The sequence below is a fragment of the Cryptomeria japonica genome, chromosome 4 (genome assembly GCF_030272615.1).
Source record: "Cryptomeria japonica chromosome 4, Sugi_1.0, whole genome shotgun sequence".
In the NCBI taxonomy this organism is placed as follows: domain Eukaryota; kingdom Viridiplantae; phylum Streptophyta; class Pinopsida; order Cupressales; family Cupressaceae; genus Cryptomeria; species Cryptomeria japonica.
The window spans coordinates 236,544,522-236,557,581 of NC_081408.1; the positions used below are offsets into that span (position 1 = coordinate 236,544,522).

A 13,060-nucleotide genomic window follows, 5' to 3' on the forward strand; every position below is an offset into this window, starting at 1 on the left:
GGAGAGAGAAGGGAGGTCGCTAGGGTTGATGGTTTTCACTTGGGAGACTTTACATTCAAAAGAGGGGTTGAAACCCACAAGATCCAATCCCACATAATGCAAGATTGGATGCTAAATGAGTTTCAAGGGTCAAGACAGCAAGGCTACCCTCTTTTGTAAAGAATGTTGATAGAAGATTTAAGCTAGGAATGCATAGAAAGTGAGAAAGATTCGCTTATAAACTGAGTTAGGGATATAGGATGAAGCTGCGGACCTGGAATTAGCGGTAAAATGTCGATACGGCGCTGTCCTGTAAATTTGAGCAAAAGTTGTCGAGACGATGGCGCCCGGCGCCACGGTCCTCCGAAAAATCCGCGAAACGAAGGGGGATCTGTTCGTCTCTGCACAAGGATTCCAGATCTTCAATTTCAGCCGCGTACCTGCAACCTACACACAGAAAAGCAAAGACGATTGGGGGGTTAGGGATTAGGGGTTTGCCTTTAGGTCAAACCCCGGTTTTGGAATTAACCAAAAAATGAGAAATGCTGTAAATGTAAATGTATGTAATGTAAAACAAGTACTAATACCTTGTTGTAAGGATGTTTGTATCCTTATGTGCGAAGGTATAGATGTTGTTGTTTGTTGTCTTGTTGTATGTAGCATGTAGTAAGTGATCTCCTCTTCAATGGTTGAATCCTTGTCTTGAATGCAACACTTAGCCTTGAATGGAGACTTGGAATGAATGCTTGAATGCTTGAATGCTTGAGTGCTTGAGTATAGTTTCCACGTTTTTTCCGTCATCCATGTATATTACCAAATGAGAGAGGAAAAAGTAGTTTATATACTTGCCAATTAGGGTTACAAGACTGATTTTCCCGACCTTAGGCCGACCAGGAAAGTTAATTTTCCAATTTGCAAACAAAAAGGCCCGAAGTCCCATAGGAGACCGGGCCCAAAATAGGCCCAGGGACCAGGGCGCTGGGCGCCATGGTCCTGGGGGACCAAGGCGCTGGGCGTTCTGGTCCCACCTCCCGGGACAGCAGGGTGCAAAGGAGGTTCAGGCCAGGGTGCAAGAAAATGCAGTTTTTAGTGTCATAAACAGGTTTCAGGGTCTCCATTCAGGTTGCGTGTTGCGTCGCCATCGTGAAGACCGAAATGCAGTCGAAATTGCAAGTGTCGCAATTTTAGGACGCTACAAGATGGTACCTAAACTACCCCCATTTTCAATTTCTTAGCTACAAATCAATAGTAGAAGGTTTCATCTCACAAATAATCACACTTCTACCTTAGAGAATATTCTATATAACTAGATCCCAAATCTTGTAGCCTTTCTCATCAAGGTTGTAGGCCATAAAGATACATTAAACCACCTTGTTCTCCATTTTTTATCTTTTCCTACATGACCCATGTTCGTATACCTCACAAATAAAGACTCTAAGATGTCTCAATGAGAGCTTCTTACTAGACCTAGCCTCCATGGGTTTCATCTCAACAAGCACTGAATGTAGGGGCTGTATTATTAAAATAACGAGTAGTGGCTAGAAATTTAGCCTATAACTTCTATTAAAACCCTAAACCACTTAGCATACTCCTAGCCCTCTCCATTAGCATTTTTTCATCCTCTACACAACTCCATTTTACTATAGGGTGTATGGAGTTTTTTTGTGTCTATCAATCCCATGGTCCTTACCAAACCTCTCAAATTATTACGAACAAAACTCACTACCATTTTTAGTCCATAACCACTTAATTCTTCTCTTAGTATGGTTTTCAACCAAGGATTTAAATTTCTTAAATCAACTAAAAAGTTCAGTATTTACTTTCGAGGAAATACAAAAATGTCCTTGTCCTATAATCATATATGAAAGAGACAAAGTACATAGATCTAGATATTGATGAAACTTTAGTAGGACTAAATATATTTGAATTAATATAATCAAAACACCCCAAAAGACTTATAAGAACTAGAGTAGAAAGAAACATGGTGTTGTTAGCCATAAACACAATGTTCACAAATGTCAAACTGAAGATTTCAATCATCAACTAACAAGGTTCTTAATTTTTAGAACTCTAAGACCCTTCTCAGTAATACAACCAATTATTTAGTACCATAACATTTTCTTCTCAGTTGGGAGATTCATCTCCAAAGCATTTGCACCCTTAGGTACCTAGAAAGCATGCCCATCATATGTAGAAACAACAATCTTGATCTCTTCTTGATCTGATGGTTTTCACGAGGAATCCAAAGCCCTTTTCTTAGACTTCATAGAAGCATTAGTACATTGAACTGTATATGCATCTAGCTTATAGAAGGTTCCTATACAAACACCCTTATCAAGCATCAAACAGCCTCTTGTTATCTTGCATACACCACTAGATAAAACAACATGCATACCCACATCAATCATCTTGCTAATTGACAATAGGTTTTGTGCCAAACTAGAGATATGTAGTATAGCATCAATCTCCTTCACTTTACTTTCAAAAAAATTGAATCTTGACTCATCCACAAGAAACAACCTTCAGATGATAATAATCACTCAAATACACCTTCCCACAATCAAACTCTTCAAACTTCAACCTATGTGTGAGGTCATGTGGAAAAAAAAACCTAAATTTATTAACCACACATCATCCAATGCATGTGTTGCCAAGGTCACACCAAAAACATCTACTTCATCATGAGAAGATTCATTAAAGTCAAAATTAAAGAAATCCTTTTCACTTTTCTTTTTCTTCACCTCCTTTCACACTCTTTTAAAATGACTAGATTTGTTGTAATTATATGACTAAATAAACTACCAAAAATTGTAGATAAATGACTAAATTTGATCATGTGACCACTAGTAGTTTACTGCCAGTCATACATCAGTTTGGTCGCATGGCCACTAGTTGTTTTGATTGATCTATTTGGTCATTTATTTAGTCACTAATTTAGTCATATATTTAGTCACTAATTTAGTCATATATTTTATCGCTAATTTAGTCATTGATTGTTGTTACCTAGTCATTGATTTAGTCATGATAGTCACTAATTTAGTCATATATTTAATCACTAATTTAGTCATATATTTAATCACTAATTTAGTCATTGATTGTTGTTATCTGGTCATTTATTTAGCAAAGATAGTCACTAATTTAGCCATATATTTAGTCACTAATTAAGTCATATATTTAATCATTAATTTAGTCATTGATTGTTGTTATCTAGTTATTTATTTAGTCATATATTTAGTCATATATTAAGTCATTAATTTAATCATTTTTTTTTTCGATAAAAAATGGCAAAGCCATTAAACTTTTATTAATTTTAATTTATTTACAACCGGATTCAAAAGGGCATACCGGCAAGAAAGAATCCGAAAGAAAACCTCTGGTTGTGGCCCATTAAAGAAAAGCCTAACGCTACCCAAAATGCCAACAAACCCATTACATATGAGAGGCCCCACAAGTCAAGATACAAAAAGTCCCCCAATACATATAGAAGCCGAATACATGAAGATCATTACCAACCCCGATACAAGTAACAATTGAGAACAAAAAGCATCAACCATGTAGATGCAGCCCAAAACAGAGACCCAATCAACCCAACAGTCAAGAAGCCAAAAACCAAGAGCTCGAGCTCACAAGAGGAGGATCTCCAACATCCACAAAGGAGGAGATAATCTGCAACGGGATACCAAATTAAGGAGCATCCAACTGTTGGACTCTAAATTTGGCAAGCTCTGTAGTACTTCTACATAGCTCCAATGCTCGACGAGCATCTCCAAAAACTATTGCAATGTGCAATACATGTTTATCCAAAAGTTCAATTGGAAAGAAACTATTTAAAATATGTTTTGATGATACAACAAGAAAAAATTGCATTAGTTTAAGCAACTTATCTCTTACAAAAACCTAGCAAAGCTCTTAATCCTATTATGCAAAGTGTATCAATAATAAATTCATTACTATATGCATACCTTCCGTAAAACAAATTCAACAACCTGATTTTCAAATGCCTCAATTTCATTTAGACGACTAGAAATAATCACCTGTGGCTACTAATAAGAATAGGGGCCAAAGCACAATCCTTTCATTCCCATATGACTTTCTATACATGGAAGCAATTTCTTTGGCAGATCGTGTTTACTATACCTATTATAAATTCCAAATAACAATCAACATCTCAGCAATCCAAATTAAATACTGTGCTTTTATTATGATCTATGTTGTAAGTGCAAGTAATAGTTTGAAATTTGTTTATCAATGACTATCAACTAAGAATGGGCTCTAGTATATAACAATACTACATATGGGCAGGGGAACCAGGCAGGAGTGAGAGAAGGGAGATTTGAATTCAGGGCAGGGAGTGAAACCCTGCAATGGATAGGCGAACCAACGGGAGAAAGGAAAGGACAATTCCAAGGACTACCCGGATTCCTCTGAGCCGAATGGAAAGGACCCAGTGGATGGGGAGCCACAAGCAAGCGACAAGCCTATCGATCCTGATGGAGAAAATGGAAAATAACGTGTTGGAGACATACCAAGGCAAGGAATTGTTCGAAGGGACAGCGGTCAATTTTGGACTTCTCTATTTGGTGTTAAACCGAGTGGAAAGTCCTTGCTCCCTCCAGTTCGTAACATCTTAGACCTAGAAAAAGGTAGATTTGCTATTGAAATTCCAGACCCTATCATTGAGCATAATATTAACCCTTATGGCAATGAAACTGGTTGGAAAATTTTTGGGTTGAGGCCAAATATTGATATTGTTAGGGCATTTGCTAAACGCAAATGGGAGCTTAAAGGTCAAGTGGACATCACTGCTATGTCCAAAGGGGCGCTATCTATGGCTTTCTCATGTAAGGAAGACATGTCAAGGGTGCTTTGTGGTGGCCCTTGGCTGATCGGTAAATCAAAGCTCGCTTTGTAAAAATGGACGCCTAAGATGGACCCAAATGAACCCTTTTCTGTGCAAGCTCCAGTTTGGGTCAAAGTCTCGAACCTTCCCTTAAAGTTTTGGGTGGAAGATGTCTTTAAAGGAATTGCTAGTTCCTTTGGTGAACTCCTTTCTATGGATCCTATCACAGTTGCTAGAAGAAGACTTACCTTTGCTAGGATTTGTGTGGGAGTTATGCAAGGCACAGACATTCCCCTATCCATTGAGATTAACTTCAGATTGGGAAAATGGATCCAACCAATGGAATATGAAAGTGTCCCTTTCACTTGTTTTTATTACAAAAAATTGAGACATACAGCAAGGAAATGCCCTTTTCAGGTTATCAAAGAGAAAGAAAAGAAAGAAAAGGCAATGCAATAAGCAACCTGAGAGCTACAAAAAACAGAAAGTGATTGAAGAGGCCTAGAGTGTCATCATCCCTGACACAGTAGAACAAGAGAATATTAATGTGGAAAACCCAAAAATAGCTTTGCTTAAAGATGGTAAAGAGGATCAAATAGGAAAAGACGATAGCGAACAACAAGATATCAATCAGGAGGATCAACGAAGTGATAACCTGGAAGATGGAGAAATATAGGTGGTGTTACAGGACAAGGAGGAAGCAGATTCGAATCACATTATGGAAAACACCACCAAAGACGACCCTAGAACTGGCTATGAGGAAGCCCGTAAGTGTTTGATACTTGGAGGAATCTTGTCGTCAGAATCTCAACAATCGGTGGATATGGTGAAATCCACCTTCCAACAGTCACTAACGACCTCACTGCTTAATATAAGTGCTAAGTGGGCTGAGGTTGAAGATGTTCACCAGAAGAACCACCCAGAATACTCAAGAGGAAGATTCCCAGACAAGTGAACTAGCGGATCAAAAGAGGGGGAAAAAAAGGGCCAAAATATACCCCTCGGGCTAATTCAGTCAAGACAAGAAACCGAACCAAAGCCGACATGGGTTTTAACCCCTCTCCTCCTGGGAGGAAAAAATCAAGCAAGATCAGAGATCAAGAGGCAAGCAAGAATATAGCGGATGGTACTCAATTGACCATCCATGAGGTATGTTCCCTAGTTAGAAAATGAAAATGATTTCATGGAATATTCGTGGATTGAATAGTCCACATAAACAGGATGTTCTAAGAAATTTAGTCAGAGAACATAAACCAGACATTGTTATTATCCAAGAAACTAAAATGACAAAAGATAAAGTAGAAAAGATAAAGATTTTTAAGGATGGGGAAGTTTTTGGTGGTAGCTCTAATGGTGCTTCTAGGGGCATTGCCATTTTCTGGAATCTAAGGCGAGTTTCTAGGGAGCCTGTCAAGCAGGATAGCAATTTGGCTTTTATCAGGTTTCAGCACATAGGGGATGGCACCTCTTCACTCCATACCAATATTTAGGCCCCTAATAATAGACTAGGCAGAAGTAAATTCTGGAAGAAGCTGGAAGCCATTCGGGCTCTTTATAAGGAGGATATGTGGATTGTTACGGGGGATTTCAACACCCCTCTCCGTGACAATGAGAAGTTCGAAGGTGTCCCTTCTCAGTTAGATAGTAGAATGGATATTTTGAACTTTATTAACAACCAAGGTCTGCATGATATTGATCTCCAAAGGGCTAATTTTACTTGGACGAACAGGAGGACGGGGAAGATCTTATTCAAGCCAGACTTGATAGGGCCCTTATTTCTAATGAGTGGTTTAACCATTATCACTGCTCCATATCGGCCATCTCTAGGATTGGTTCTGACCACTTCCCTGTGGTTTTTGTTGTTGATAGAATTGTTAAAAGAAACTTCCCATTTAGATTTGAAAGGATGTGGTTGGACCACCCTAACCTTGAGAAGGTCATTGAGATGTGGTGGTCTATTGATGTCAAAGGTACTGCTATGTATAGAATGACTAAAAAATTAAGGAACGTGAAAGACAATATTAAAAAAATGGAACAAGGAGATTTCCGGGGATCTATTTGCTGCCAAGTCCAAAACCTAACTAGAACTCAATGAAATGCAGGATAAAATCTAAACTAGTGGATACAATGAAGTATCAATTAGGGAGGAAAATGAAGTGCTTGTGAAGTACCATAAGATTATCAGAAGAGAAGAAGAATTATGGAAACAAAGGTCTAGATCTCTATGGCTTAAATCTGGGGACATAAACACCGGATTCTTCCATATGACTGTTATGAAACACAAGGCTGCAAATAGAATCTCTAAGCTGAGAATTGGGGGAATTGAAATGAGGAAAGACGATGAGATTGGGAAGGAAGCCAGAAACTTCTTCATCTCCCTTCTCTTGGCGGATAGTGGTCTGAATGGTCACTCCCAGAGTGCCCTCCTAGAGAACATTCCTTCAATCATTAATGAGGTTTAGAACAAGGCTTTGGTGGCCATCCCTTTTGAGGAGGAAGTTAAAAAAGCAGTTTTTTCTTTTGATGGTAATAAAGCCCCGAGCTCGGATGGATTTTCGTTGTTCTTCTTTCAAGCCTTTTGGGACATCCTCAAAAGTTATGTGGTTAAAGGTGTGCAAGAGTTTTTTGGGGCTAGAATTATCTTAAAGGAACTCAATGTTACTTTCTTGGTTCTGATCCCCAAATGCCCAGTGGCTGACTCTATTGATAAGTTTCGTCCGATAAGCTTATGCAACTGTTTCTATAAAATCATCTCTAAGGTGGTGACTGGTAGACTGCTAAGGAATCTTCTTTTGATCATTTTGCCCCAACAGAGTGGATTTGTTCCTGGCAGACAAATCTTTGACTCTATCATTGCTATCCATGAAAACATTCACTCGTTGGTGGATTCGAAAAAACAAGGCTTTCTAATGAAGTTGGATCTATCAAAAGCCTATGACCGTGTTGACTGGAGCTTCTTGGGTAAGGTGCTTGGTGCTTTCGACTTTGGTGCTAGGTTTATTCAGATGATTGATCAACTCATCTCGACCCCTTCTTTCTCTGTTATTGTGAATGGTGTGCCTTCCCCCTTCTTCAAAACTTCTAGGGGCATCAGGCAAGGGGATCTCATATCCCCTATTCTCTTCATCATTATGGTTGAATGTCTGGGTAGATTTAATAGCAAATATGTTTCTCTGGGGCTTCTTTGTGGTATCTCCCCCTCTTCTCGTTTTAGAGCCTATACCCATCAACAATTTGTAGATGATACCATCTTAATGGGTACTTCATCTATCAAAGAAGTGTCCAATTTGAAGAACCTTCTCAATACTTATAGTTCGACCTCAGGTCAAACTATCAACTGGGAGAAAAGCTCTATTTTCTTCTTCAACACCCTGGAGGACAGATAGACGAGGATGGCCCAAATCCTTGGGCGCCAAATTGGTAAGCCTCTTTCTATCTACCTTGGTCTCCCTTTGAGTATGAAACCTTCGGAGCTGTTTTGGGATAGTCTTATGGATAGATTCGGTAGAAAGTTGGTTGGGTGGAAAGGTACCCTTCCTAGTCAAGCTGGAAAATCCAACTTTTAAAATCTTCTCTCTAGAGTCTTCCGGTGTATGCTTTAAGCCTCTTCAAAATCCTTGGAAAAGTTGTTGAAGCTATTGAGAAAATTTAGAAAGCCTTCCTTTGGTCTGGGGTTGAGGAGAAGAAGAGAATGACTCTCATTGCCTGGGATAATGTGTGTAAACCTCAAAAGAAGGGGGGTCTGGGTTTAATTAACATCAGAACCTTGAACATAACTCTTCCTGCCAAACAAATCTGTAGAACCTATCAAGGAAGAGGAGAATGGAATGATATTTGGAAGGCTAAGTACTTACAGGAGGTTCCCACCATTGAAAATTTCCTTGTATCTGATCAGATACCAAGTGGCTCTTTCATTTGGAAAAGCGTTATCCAGGCTAAAGGTGTTGTTAGTTTAGGCAATGTATGGGCCATAGGTGATGGCAGGAAAGTGGATTTTTGGGATGATGCTTGGATTGGAGGAGCCCCTCTTAATAAGGATGCCTCTTAGATGCTCATCCAGAATTATAAGGATAAATTTGGTGCTAGGTTGAATACTGGAAAGATCAAAAGTGGGTTGACCTCGACTCAACTGATCCCAACCTAAAGCAAGAAAACTTAGTGAACAACCATGCTATCTTAAATACCAGAAGGGAAGACCACATGCTGTGGAGCCAAACCTCTTCAGGGACTTATTAGGTCTCACCCGTTGTCTTTTTGTTGGCTCAATCCCAAAACCCTACTCCTTGCTGGGCTAAGGCATGGTTTCTAGGTTTGACTCCTAAAATCAATATCTTTTTATGGATTCTTTTGCAAAATAAGATTTTAACTACTAATAATTTGAGAAAGAGGGGCTTTTGTATCCCTAACAGATGATATCTTTGTCTTAATAATGAGGAATCTGTGAACCATATGTTTATACATTGTCCTTTTGTCCTTCCTATCTGGGGGATGTTTTTTCAAATTTGGGGGTTGAATTGGGTTTTCCCAGAGGACATTCAAGACTGTTTCAGAAGCTCGCACTATACTACCAATAACCCCACCATTAGAAATCTATGGAAGTTTTCCTTTGCTCATATCCTTTGGGGTATATGGAAAGAGAGGAATAACAGAATATTCAAGAATGATATTAATACCTCTGAAGTAGTGTGGGCCAAGATAAAATATAATTGTGTTGAGAATGTGATGGCTAGGGGTGAGCGTTGTTATAATAATAAAGAGGACTTTGATGTTCTCAAGTGCTGGAATATCCCAGCCCACATGGGCACCAACATCAACCAAATCAAAAGAAGTATGTGGTGTTGATCTTTTCCCCCTAATGATTGGTTTAAGGCCAAGTTTGATGGTGCTACTAAAGGGAACCCTGGACCTGTTGGTTGTGGTGGAGTTATCTGGAATGGTGTTGGCTTTTGTACTGGGGTGGTTGCCTATCCCTTGGAGATTTAGACTAATCATCTAGCGAAAGCCATGGGCACCCTCCAAACTATTAAATTAGCCTATAATTTAGGTGTCAATGTTATGGTTGGAAGGAGACTCTAAAAACATTATTAATTGCCTCCTTGGTAAACACTAACCCTCGTGGACAATTAAAAAACATCATAGATTCTGCCAAGGAGTTTCTTCAGGGGTTTGATAAATGCCACATTTCCCATGTTTACAGAGAGGCCAATAGGTGTGTTGACTGGGCTACCAATGAGGCACTACAAAGAGAGCAAATCATGATCTGGAATTGCGAGGGGGAGCTCCCTTGTGCGGCACGTGATATCTTAACTTATGAAAGATTTCATGGTAAGCAAGGTTGGATTTGAAATCATTCCCCGAAGTGATAGGGGTGGTCGTGGCAGCAGGAGTCAGTTTTGTATGCAAACGAGAAGGAAGTACAGTAATAATTGCAGGATCACTTTGCATGCTTTATGGGTGCTTTTTTCCCTATCGAATAGAAGTATTAGAAATTTCCACAGACTTCTAATGGTTTCTCACAGGAAGTTCATTGCGAAGAAAGGTATCTGCAGGAATTGATAGTTGATAGCCATCAATAGCATTATGGGGGGAAACCGCAAGAGAATGAAGGCTATCACTATTGAAAAATGGAGGAACCGTCCTCAGGTTTGGGCAGTACTCCAAGCTGCCAAGATGACTAATTTCATGGAGAGAATGCAAGAGAAACGACCCGAAATTACAAGAATTTTCAAGAAGAGTTGGAATAAAGGTACATTGACCATAGGCATTAGGAAGGTCAAGGTGACTGAAACTATGACCGCTGAGGCTACGGGTCTTCCGATGGATGACATCAAGTTCTATAGGGATAGAAAGATTTCAGACGTTGTCGTAAAGAAATTTTCGAAGGATGAGGAGGAGAAAGTCAGATTGGTTAAGGGCAGCCATACCTACTACTCACCAAAAGTAATTAAGCTAATTTGGCGAAGGGTTTTGCTTTCTATTATGGAATTTCTCACTCTTGATGGTAGATTTACTAGGGTTTATAGCTATCATTTTGTCATTCTAAACCACTTTCGATATAAAGAGAAAATTTTCATTCCATATTATCTTTTCTGTGCCCTAAATGCTGGGATCAAGGATGCAATATCCAACCCCAATACCAATCCAACAATACATAAGGGTTTGATAGTGATTCTGTATAATCACATCAAGAACACTACCATCCATCTTAACATAGCTGAGGTTTCTCAGTCGAAAGAGGATCTCGACGACTCGGATGATGAGGAAGACAATGGCTATGAGATGGAAGCTGAGGCAAAAGATGACCCCCAAATTGCTGGGTCGAGCTAGAAAAAAAAAGAAAAACAAGGCATGTGCTACAGAATAAAGGGTTGGCCAAAAGGAAGCAAAGAGGGGAGGATGAGGATAGCTGGTACGAAGAGGATAATGAGACTGATAACGACATGGATACCTAAAGCGAGGAGGTCCAAATCCTCTCGAGCCAGAAGCAGAAAAGGAAAACTCCTAAAATTAAGGACGTGGGAACCAAGAATCGATCACCTCTCACAATTGACTCTAAGGATAAGGGTCTGATGGGGGAGGACACGGCCATGAAAGAAGCTCAAAGCTCTGATGTTAGGGAGGTGGGTCTTGAGGTGAATTTAGAGCCTGCTGGAGACAAGACCCAGGAAGATCAACACCTAGATATAGATCGCTGCATCAATAACGACACAAATAGCTTCAACAAGGTGCTCCATTGGATGCAAAAGGAAATTTTTGGCATTAACACCAAGCAAGCCCAGGAAGCCAGAAAAATTGAGACTTTAAAAGCTATAGGCTCGGGTAAATTCAACTCTTAGATTGTCTCAGTGAGCTCACCAAAGCTATTAGTAATGCAGAGGAGATCATCAATGCTAATCGGAATAACTTTCTTAACTTGGAGAACAGAGCAGGGGCTACTAAAAAAAGACTTGAAGGAGTCGAGAACACGCTCAAAAAGATTGGTGAGCAAAGTCATAAGATCCTTAATGCCGCCTCAGCTAGTATGAAGGCTCTTATCAATAAACTTGAGAATGACCATGGAGATAAGGCTTCGACGGGCATCATTGAAGCGAAGGAAGATACCCCTGAGGATAAGGAGACTGGGCTTGGTAGAAGAACGTGTGCGAGCACCAGAAAGATGCAAAGCCAAAGAAAGAAAATTGAGGAACAATTGGAGCTGGTAGTAGCTGAGATGCTTCAGAACTTAACCTAACTTTGGGCTCCCTCTGTCGGTCCTATTTGTTTTTGTTAGCTGTCTCTAGTTTGTTGGCTTTTTTATCGTCAGTTGTCCTTTTCTAAGTTGTTATCTTTTGCGTTTTCATGCGCTTTAATGTATATCTTTTGATCTTTTGGTTGTAATGGGTTTCAAGGGTCCATCAAAACCTGTTTTCCCTTATTCAAAAACTAAGAATGGGCTCTAGTTAGCGAATCAAATATATTGTATAAAACCTAAAAAGGAGAAATAGATATTTTGGAATTTGGTTATTCTATGTCATATACAAAAAATAGTCCACATGGAAACAAAAATACAATTGATGTAACTTGCAGAGTTATGGATTTAAAAATAGAAAGCTTCTCATTCATTCTCTATTTCTAGCTGGTTTCTCCATATCTACAATTAAAAAAAATCCAGCTAAGTATAGAATTACCAATTGATTTCTTATGACAAGAAGATCAAGCTCATCTATAAGTAGAATGTAGGGTTGACAATCATTCTTGCTTGTCCACTTTGATTCTGAATATCATTGATTTAGAAATTGAAGGGTTTTTTTCCAGCTTACTCTATGTCCAGTCAATGCCTCATAGAAAACCTGCAAAATAAGGGAATAAAAGGATATCGATGAACATCAATCTCAATACAATGATAAACACCTTGTTACAAGATTGACTCACATCTTTGTTTTTTGCCCCATATCTCCTCTGCTAACTTCTTTCCATATTCAGGGTCATCAAAAACTACAATATTATCAAATAAGGTTACTGATTTGACCTATTTTACAAGAAAATGGAAGAACATAGATTGTCAAATGGAATCAATTACTCAAAGTCAACCAAGACACTGCAAGTAGGCAAGTAGGTTGAGTTGACAGCTTGTAACAGTCATAATGAAAGGAAGTTTTTAATTAGTTTGTAAGATTTCTTCTTGAAACCCTTTAGGGTTAGTCTTCTGGAAATATGGAGCAAAGATTCATAAAAAAGACCAAAAGACAGTCTTATCAAAGA

At 39.1% G+C, this 13,060-nt stretch overlaps 1 protein-coding gene across 5 annotated transcripts in view; it reads right to left on the reverse strand.

Moving 5' to 3' along the window:
• Nucleotides 1–13,060, reverse strand: part of LOC131057906 (dynamin-2A-like) — a 36,960-nt gene that overhangs the window by 9,449 nt on the left and 14,451 nt on the right. For 2 of the 5 annotated variants that reach the window (XM_057992034.2, XM_057992033.2), the window contains one exon: nt 1,907–3,645. The exons of 1 other annotated variant lie outside the window; for it this stretch is intronic. In XM_057992034.2, coding sequence (XP_057848017.2) covers nt 3,485–3,645 — 161 coding nt within the window. In that variant the 3' untranslated portion in view covers nt 1,907–3,484. Of the gene's footprint in view, nt 1–1,906; nt 3,646–12,486; nt 12,649–13,060 lie in introns of those variants that run through there. 2 more of the 5 variants (XR_009372291.1, XR_009372290.1) reach the window with 2 other exon arrangements.